We start from the raw sequence: 10,000 nt of genomic DNA, 5'->3' as shown, positions 1-10,000 counted from the left end.
TTTCTCCAGCATTTGGAGTTTTGCTTTGGGAGATTGCGACGTACGGGATGTCTCCATACCCAGGAATTGACCTGTCTCAGGTGTATGACCTGCTGGAGAAAGGCTACCGCATGGAGCAGCCCGAAGGCTGTCCTCCTAAAGTCTACGAGCTCATGAGAGCCTGTGAGTATCACAAAAACCTTCAAATAGATTGTTCCTCAGTTATGTTCATGCATACTACTCTAGCTGTGAGATATTAGGTAAGCATGTTTGGTTTGTGTGTTGGCAGGCTGGCAGTGGAGTCCACTGGATAGACCCTCATTTGCTGAGATTCATCAGGCCTTTGAAACCATGTTTCATGACTCGAGCATTTCAGAAGGTATCATCTGTTTTGAGTGGCATATACACTTGATAATCACAGTGAAAACTCAACAGTAAAGTTTTAAATATTAACAAACAATATAACAACAAATGCAAAACAATGACATTTCCTGTTCACCTATTTACCCTCAATTGAGTCCAAAACTTTTTTTTTCTGTTGAACACACAGAAGATACATATTTTTTTACCTGCTTATTAACCTATATTGTACAGGAAAATAAAAACAAATATTTTCCCCAACTCTTCCCCCATAAACAAAACACAATTACAATTACACCTAAAAATATATAAAAAAAATTTTTAGGCCATGGTGCTCCACCATGATGCTTTTTTTAGGCCACGAGGCCATCTTGCTCCACCGAAAAAAGGGGGCTTGCCATCTCCAGGTTGGAAGAAAGTCCTTACCCCAGGTGGAGGAGTTGGGATTTTGTTCACAAGTGAGGGAAGGATGGAACGTGAGATTGACAGGCAGCTCGGTGCAGCGGCAGCAGTAATGCGGTCGATGTACTGGTCCGTCGCAGTGAGGAAGGAGCTGAGCCAAAAGGCAAAGCTCTCGATTTACCGGTCAACCTACATTCATTCTCTCACCTATGGTCATAGGTTTGGGTCAAGATCTCGGATACAAGCGGCCAAAATGAGTTTTCTTCGCAGGGCGCACCGTTATAGGTGAGGAGTAGAGTCACTGTTCCTCCACATCGAGAGAAGCCAGCTAAGGTGGCCCGGGCACCTGTTTTTGATGCACCCTGGACGCCTACCTAGGGAGGTGTTCCAGGCATGTCCCACCGGGAGGAGACCTCAGGAAAGACCCAGGACACGCTGGAGGGACTATGTCTCTTGGCTGACCTGGGAACGCCTCGGAATCCCCCTAGAGCAGCTGGAGGAAGTGTCTGGGGAGAGACACCAAAACCCGGCCCTGGAAAAGTGGAAGAAAATAAAATTAAATGATTAAGTAATACACATATACATTAAACAAAAAAAATATGAACATACGATCCAGATACTTATACGATACACTCTATAGAAGAAGTACTCGCATACTCTTAATTGGTTGCATGCCTTTGAAAGAAGATATTCTGAGGTATGTTTTAAACTGGTGTTTACTGGTTTCCAAAATAGTTTAAAATATCTTCTTTTGTGTTCAACAGAAGAAAGAAACTTTTTAAAAATGGTTTGGAACAAGTGGAGGATTCAAATGAACATTTAATGAAAATTTAACTACTACTATTTTGATGAAGAATGCAATATTAACATGCCCCTTCTCTCTGCTGACCCTTCTCCAGAGGTAGCTGAAGAGCTGTGTAAAACTGCATCTGGTGGGCAGAGTGGAGTTGCCCACACTTTCGGCCCTGATATGCCACTCTTACCCTCAAAGTCTCGTGGGCAGAAGAAACACTCAGAGAACAAAGAGAATATGGAGGAGGCAGGACCCCACGGCCCTGCAGGTATACAGGCTCAACTCCGGCTCAGTCGGCTCAGAAAGAAGCTCAAGAGAATGGGAGTGGTGTTCCTTATTGATTAACACTGCTACCCAGTATATAACGCCTTCAAATATAATTAATGTGGATTGGGTTATGAAAGTTATGTGTTGTATTTATATCATTGTCTTTTTTCATGTGTATCAATATTAGAAGACTCGCATGTTTATAAACAGTCAACAGATTTTTCTCATGGTTTGTTTTTCTTACTGTAAATGCATCTGATTTAATTCTGGTTTGACCCAATTTTCTGCATGTTACTAAACCCCAAGTATGCACAAGCACCTCACCCACTGCATGTTCATCTATATTATGACTCAATTCTGTTTAACCTAATAGTCGGTTTCCACTGAGTGGTACAGTACGGTAAGGGGTGGTACGGGTCACCTTTATTAGGCTTGCGTTTCCACTGCCAAAAGGGTGCCAATGGTACCTTTGGTGGGCGTGGTGTACGACGGAAAGTTTGTCGACGTCATTCTCGCTCAAGGAAATGTCAAAGTAAAGCTGTAGGGGTGGTTCATATATCATATGAGAAGCCCTTCTCACAAAACAGATGCTTTATACACATAAATACTTGTGTATAAATGTTTATGACTAACCTTTCTATGAACATGATTTGATTATAGCTGCAGATCCATGATAAATATAGCCTACTGTAATGTCTGCAGTTATACATTATAATTAACGTCATAATTGCAACATATATGAACACATACGGCTTTTTACAGTCTCTGATATTTTACCAATTACAGAAAAACTCCACACAACAGACATTTAGTTCTTATTTGGGTTCAAAAACATGCAACATATAGCCTACAGTCAGTCAAACCTCTCATCTGTATCTTTACTTTTCACCAGCACATGTAACCTCTTGTTAGAAAGTAATTCCATCATTCAGAGTTCATAATAGTCTAAAAGGTGATGATAATAGTTAAACATTTTGTTCGTGTTTTAGGTTGCTGAAAGAATCATTTGCTCCTTTGTTTTTTCACGCTTCACTCTTGCGTTTGTCCGTTTCTGAAAGGATCAAATGTCAGAAGCACTTCAATAATCATGCGCACGTTATTATCATCAGCTCAAGAAGTTAATTATTTTTAAAAAAATAGACGCGCGACGAGCGCAACCGAGAAGGTGAAACTGCTCGCGCTTTTAGATGGCCTCGTAAAACAAAAACAGGACATGGCAGATGTTTGTTGTTCTTGGCTTTGTGGCTGTTCATCAAGACGACGACAAGGTTTGTTTGTGCTCAGGTCGACCATGGCTCGTTATTATATGTATATATTATCACTGTAATGTCTCTACTGTGTTTTTAAAAAATGGCCGTTCCTTTGTCCTGCTTGTCCACGAGTGAGTGACATATCTCTGTAAACCAATAGTGTTCAGCTGCTCGTCTAGCTCTTCCCCTTTGGTGTCCTTTAGTCCTGCTTGGGACCCTTTGCTAAGGGTACACAAAAAGTGGTACAGTATGGTTCACTTTTAGGTACCTTTTGACAATGGAAACAGCCATAAAAGTGTACCAAACCGAACTATACTGTACCACTCAGTGGAAACGGGCCCTTACTCACAATTAAAGAAGTTTTGATGTATTGTGCAATTTTTTTCTTATGTTTTTCTACGTAAAAATATTTATGCTTTATTTATTGAAATTCCATAAAGTTTATGTAAGATAAACATTTTATTTTGGGAATGTTAATATTTATATTGGTTTATATAATCTTTCTGTCATGCTATCAAACCTTTAAAGCATGCAAAAATATGCTTTTGTATGCCTGTATCTGAAACCTTTGTTTTTCCACAAAACCTAGGACAAACCTACTTTTCCCTACATATCAATTGATGCACTTTTTATTGCAAATACCTACATGCCTGTTTGCTACAGGACATATAAAACATACATAAAACACAAATCTTGGCCCACTCATAAAAGCCAGACCTGGCCCTGTGTCATGTCCTCATGTTTGAATTTTGAGCAAAAAAAGGAATTCATAGAAACATTACATGGTTTCTTGTATGAAAGGATTTGCCAGACTAGTTCATAAATTTTACAGTGGGTCAGCAGTAGAGTGCTAGTGCAGGTGATTTCAAATAAAACACCATAGCCTTCATTTACACTACAGATGTCAAACTCGGTTCCTGGAGGGCCACTGTTCTGCACAGTTTAGCTTTAACCCTAATTAACCATAACTGATCAAACTAATTGAGCCCTTCAGGCTTGTTTGAAACCTCCAGGTAAGTGTATTGAAGCAGGGTTGGAACTAAAGTGTGCAGGGCTGCAGCCCACCAGGGACTGAGTTTGACACCCCTGTTTTACACCATGACACCAAGACCCAACTGCAAAGGTATCACTTTATTTTGATGGTACTTTTTGAACATTTTGTTGACTATTTTATTAATATCTGAGCTGATTCTGCTCCAGCAAACAAGCATTCAACTGACCACAAAAAACTTTGCAAGTACTTGTCAACTTACATGAACCCTTACCCTAACCCTAACCTTGCAGTCTACTAATACTTTAATAAGAATTAGTTGGTATGTAGTTGCAATGTAACTTATAATCAACAAAATGTATTAAAGAAATGGTCTTAAACTCAATTGCCGGAGGGACGCAGCGCTGCACAGTTTAGCTCCAACCATCTCCAACTCACACCTGATTAATAGTCTCTAGTAGTCTTGAACACCTTGATTAGTTGGATCAACTGTGTTTTATTATGGTTGGAGCAAAACTGTGCAGAGCTGCGGCCCTCCAGGAATTAAGTTTGAGACATATGCATTAAATGGACCACCAAAATAAAGTTATACCATAAATATTAACTTCATAGTCAAAGAATCCACAATCTGACACTATATGAAATCTATGCACTCGATGTTAGCAACTGTTGTGTAGTGAGCATATGAAACAAGAAGTTTAAATAAGAATGCACATAAATGATTCGTCTGCATGTTGCATCACAACACATATCAACCACTGCCTCTTATTTTCCTTTGGTTTTGTTGTCTTGTTGTGTTTAGGTCTTGCAACATCCCTTTTTGTTGGTGATGGCCGCTCTAGCAGCTCTCCAGCCTTGCCTCGTAAACAGCGGGATAAGTCTCCCTCTAGCCTTCTGGAGGACTGCCAGGACACCACCTTCACCCGTGACCGAAAGGCTGGCTTCTTCAGTTCATTCATGAAGAAGAAGTCCATGTCCTCTTCTGCTACATCCTCACCTCAACAGCAACAGAACCTCCCAATGCCTCCCAAGAGGAGCAGCTCTTTCAGGGAGATGGAGACGCAGCCCCATAAAAAGTATGAGCCCACGGCTGGGTTTTCAGGTCCTCCTCCTCCTCTGCCTCAGACTGATGGATTGAGTTTCTCTCCATCTCACGGAGAGGGAAATCATGTGCAGTCCCGCTGTTGTGGGGCCACATTTGGGCAAAAGCCTTCAAGTTCAAACTCTGGAGCAACCTCTGGTCAAGTGGGAAGCAGCAGTAGCTGGGGAAGCCTAGCGGGCTTCTTCACCCCTCGCCTTATTAAAAAAACTCTAGGATTGCGGACTGGTAAATCTTCTGGGATAGACGAAGTGAGCGGAACAAAGCCATTCCCTCGCTCAAACTCAACATCCTCTATGTCTGCTGGGTTGCCAGATTTAGAGCGCATGGCATTGACATTACCAAGAAACCGTAGCAAACCTCCACTAGAGCGCACATCTTCTACCACCTCACAACCAGAAAATGGGGCAACACGACCTTCAGATGCAATCTTGAGAAAGCTTGATGAAGGTACGGCTCAGATACGGGATCGCCCCAAAGCCAAACTCTTGCCACGAGGGGTCGCAGGTGGAGTTAGAGCACCAGGTGTAGGGGGAGAGGCAGAATCGGACTCAAACACAAGGGGGAAAGATGGGCAAGATGACAGGCAAGGCTGGTCATCTCCATCCAAAACCTCCACCCTTGGTTCTGTCAATCTGCATAACCACAAAGTTCCAGTGCTGATCTCCCCGACTTTAAAGCACAGCTCGGGTGATGTACACCTAGTCGGCGTGGACTCTCAGGGCAACCGCTTCAAACTGCTGTCCGATAGTGGGGATCGTGACCGACCACGCCTGGTGAAGCCAAAATGTGCACCTCCTCCACCGCCCATGCTCCGCTCCCTCCAACACGCCTACAGTGCCGATGCAGCTGACGAAGCTGTCAGTGGGAACATGGAGGTCAATGGAGATACCATCAAAAGATCAGGAAGAGAAGCCAGGGGAGCACGTCCGTCAATACCACCACCACAAGTGCCTCCAGCCCCTGTAGTCCCCTCTAGTAACAACACCACGCAAACCAAGTTGGCCAATGGTGCTTCAAGTGGCGGACCTGGCCCTACTTCAGCTAAACCCACCCTTAGACGGACTCGACAGCAAACAGAAAGGATCCCTCTTGAGAAGATCAGCAAGGAGGCTCTTCTGGAATGTGCTGAATGCTTGAGTAGTGCTCTTCAAGGTAACACCGAGCTTTCATCCAGCAGCCAGGTCCTAGATGTGGGACACCAACTTTTGGACTACTGCTCGGGGTATGTCGATTGCATCTCACAGACACGTAATAAGTTTGCCTTTCGAGAGGCAGTAGGGAAACTAGAGTTGGGTCTTCAGGAGCTGCGCGCTTGCTCTACGGGTGGGGGAGTGGGACTTAGTGGACCTGGGACCAGCCCAGCTCTTGACAACTTGCACATGTGCATTAAAGAGATCAGTGATGTTGTGCAAAGGTAGCCACTGTGTTCACCTGTAGCTACACCTTCCAAAACTCCTCCTCCTGTACCCCTCGAGACTTTCTTTTTTTAACCTCCCAAAATCAATCTAGTTTTATTTAAATGTTGGGGGCAGAGAATATTCTCTAAGAAGTACCTCAGAAAAATAGTACAAACACACTCGCTCTATCTCTTTATTGTTTACAGGTGACTTTCTCCTTGAAATTGCCAGTTGGGAACAGAGTTTTTTTTTGTATATAAGCTTTTTGTCACAACCAAAATACACAGTTTTGTTTTTGACAGTTTTGTTTTTAATCAATATTTGCAGTTTTATCTTGATATGAGAGGATCCGTTTTTATGAAAAGACTGGGGTTGCACAGGTTTGGGTGAGCCAACTGCACGATAACTGGTCCACTTAATGGTCCATGATTTCAATTCAATTTTTGGATATTCAGTGCACTATTTAAACAAAAGTAACAGGACACTGCATTAAAATGTCAGTGAAAACATACAAATGCCCACAATTAAGAAATCATGGCTTTATTATAATATTGCTAGTTTAAAAGATACACTGTGGAATGCAAACACAGCCAATCCAATGCACATCTCATTTTAGCCATTACATGTGCTTCTCTCTACATCCCATACTGTCATTTTTAATTTGACCACGTTTGTTGAACAATCCAGCTTTTGATATCCATTGATAGTTTTATAGATCTTTTTGTAACTGGTCCTTATTTCGTCCATGTGTTGTTGTTGCTCATAGTGGTTTGTGTGGCATAGTTGAAATGGTGTTGGGTCTGTCACCACATGGATCCTATTTGGCCTTCTATATCCGTGGCCTTTCAATAATGCCCCCATCAGCCAGATGGCACAAAGCTACATTCAGACTCTCGAGTTCTCAAAGCTCAAGAATTCTCAACTTTTATTGATTTGCTATGGGGGAATTTATGACGTGCGGAAAGGAATTTATATTCGGACGCGAATAGTGTAATGGTGCCAACAGTAGCAGCAACACTACATACACAAGTATTGCCAAGTCTTTTAACACAATTGCTTTAGCACATTGATTTGTAAATTTATTTTGATTTCACTTTAGAATGTCGCCATTTGTAAACTTGAATTTTAAATTATTTTCTATTCAAAGCACAGGCATTTTTATGATATTGTAGATATTATTTGATACCCACGAACAGGCTGTGAAAGGTCATGCTCACTTGTGTCCTTGTGGTGAGATGTTGGTGTCAGGGTCTCCATCTGTGCATCTGCATTATGAATGTATTCATTTGTTAAAAACAGGAATGTTGTTTTGTGTGTGTGTGAGTGCGTGTGTAAGTGCGTGTTTGCATTTAATTTTTCTGTCTTTTCACAAATAGAAACATAGAGATTTCTTCAGGACACAAATGGTTACACATTTTCTGACTCTTCATGAAAGTAATAGATTTCTATCAGAATTTGCATAAATGAGATTTTTGTGGGTATCCTGCAATGTCAATGTTGAAATGTAAAGAGGAAGATTTGTACCGATTACACTGGAGCACATTTTTAAAGCATAAATGTTTATTGCCTTGCCTTAATTCACTATCTAGGGTATGAAATATGGAATTAATGAAAGAAGAAATATCCATGACATTTCAGTTCCACTGCAGCAGAAAAACATGCATCGTGTTTGTTCAGAATATTTTATTGCCACTCTGAATCATTTGCCAACGCTAACTCTTTTGCCCTTTGTTTTTCTGCCATGGGCAACGTTTTCTGATATTACATGGTGCCTTTGTGAGAGATTCAATGTCTGTGCACTGCAGAGTCATGTTAAAGGTCTGTTCATGTAACTGTGTTTTGCTCTCAAATGTTTGATATTGATTTTAAGGTGGCAAATGGGAATTTTTCAAGCCTTTATCGTCATTCAGGCTCTCAGACATCTGGGGATTTGAGGTGTCCAGCTTGAAAAGGAAAAAGTGCAATGATCTGTCCTTTACTAAAGAAAAAACAGTGCTTGAAGTCTGGTCTCATTTTACTGAACGAGCTCATCATTTGGTCAGGAATACCTCTCTTGTAATCACATTGAGAAGTTCGGTCTTTGAAACACATGCAGGTCATCTATTCCATTTATTATTATGTCTGAAAATATTTCGTTAGCAAGCTGAGGGGGAAGAGTGTGTGTCAGTTTTACATGATTGTCGGGGAGTATTTTGCCTTTTTAAATTCTTAATTGTAGTAAAACAGCTATTTTTTTTCCATTCGTTGCCACCTAACATCACAGTTTGTATTTTAATCTGGTCTTTTTAGCCATAATCAGAACGTTTTGTTTTAAATGTTCTCCCCTAAATGTCTCAAATTAGCTATGTTTCCATTCAAAAATGCTAATTAATTTTATGCGCAAAACTGGCTTATGGCATGAAAGACATGAGAATAAAGCAGTGTTTCCATCCAACGAGTCAAAGCTAACAAAATCGTCACTTCCTGATTATCTGGCGCCAAATATCAACAGTAAAAACATAATTTGCAGTGGTAGGAGAAGCTTCGTGAATCGTTTGAAGGCGTGAGAAGTTTGTCTTATTCAGTTATGCTCATATGTTTTTTTTTTATGGCCATTTTCAAAATGTTTCTTGGCGTTTTTTATGGTCATATGCAAAAGGCGCATAGAAATAGGTGGATGGAAACGTAGCTATTGACATGATTGTATCATTTAAAGAGGAACAATTCTCCTGTAAGTTATGCTTTATGAGCCACACAAGGCCTCGGTACAAAGCATATTTTTTGTACTGTATTTTATTACAGTCATATTCATCAAAAATGAGTGCTTTTTCCATTTTGTTTCACTTTCCCAAATTCCTTTTTTGTCACTTTTATTTATTTATTGTTCTGCTTTTTATGTTGAAACCTGGAACTCACTTTTTTTGTAAGGTCAGATTTTAAGTGCTGAAGAAATTTTATATACCAAAGGCCACCTCTCCAAGTCCTTCAAGTGCAATGAAAATGAAACACTCTTAATTTTGAATATGTGAATTTAACAGGGATTAAAAAGGCAGAGGTTGACAGATTAACAGTATTTTTTTCTGTTTTGTAAAAAGTATATTTTGTGTGATTCTAATTTAAAGCTCACTTTTAATAGTATATTACTGTGAAGTCCTTCCTCAGTGTTACACTTGATGTAAATAATGAATAAAGAAACTGTTGAAACAATATTGCTCTGGGAGTTTTTATTGTTTCATTTTTTTTATTTGGAATAATTAGGATGTGTAAGTGTCTTTGAATGAAGTATCTTCACCAAAACTGCATTTATTTGATCAAAAGCTACATTTTTTTTTTCATCAGAAGTTTAATTTTATTTTAGTCCGCTTAAATGCATTAAATTCACCAAGAGGGACTCTAAATACATGTATGATTTTAACGTTTCTGTTTTTAATAAATGGTGGCGTTTTGAATATTTACAGTTGAACATAAAAGCTCGGAACA

General features: G+C 40.3%; 1 protein-coding gene across 5 annotated transcripts in view; it reads left to right on the top strand.

Annotated features, from left to right (window-relative positions):
• abl2 (c-abl oncogene 2, non-receptor tyrosine kinase) overlaps positions 1-9,727 on the top strand; it is a 65,069-nt gene extending 55,342 nt beyond the window's left edge. For all 5 annotated transcript variants that reach the window (XM_056463909.1, XM_056463908.1, XM_056463912.1 and 2 more), the window contains exons 8-11: positions 10-162; positions 269-358; positions 1,641-1,802; positions 4,845-9,727. In XM_056463909.1, coding sequence (XP_056319884.1) covers positions 10-162; positions 269-358; positions 1,641-1,802; positions 4,845-6,562 — 2,123 coding nt within the window. In that variant the 3' untranslated portion in view covers positions 6,563-9,727. The remainder of the gene's footprint in view (positions 1-9; positions 163-268; positions 359-1,640; positions 1,803-4,844) is intronic.
• The last annotated feature ends 273 nt before the right edge of the window (positions 9,728-10,000 follow it).

Source organism: Danio aesculapii, chromosome 8, assembly GCF_903798145.1.
Source record: "Danio aesculapii chromosome 8, fDanAes4.1, whole genome shotgun sequence".
Lineage (NCBI taxonomy): Eukaryota > Metazoa > Chordata > Actinopteri > Cypriniformes > Danionidae > Danio > Danio aesculapii.
Note: the sequence above shows the minus strand (reverse complement) of the source record. Positions and strands in the feature narration are given on the sequence as shown.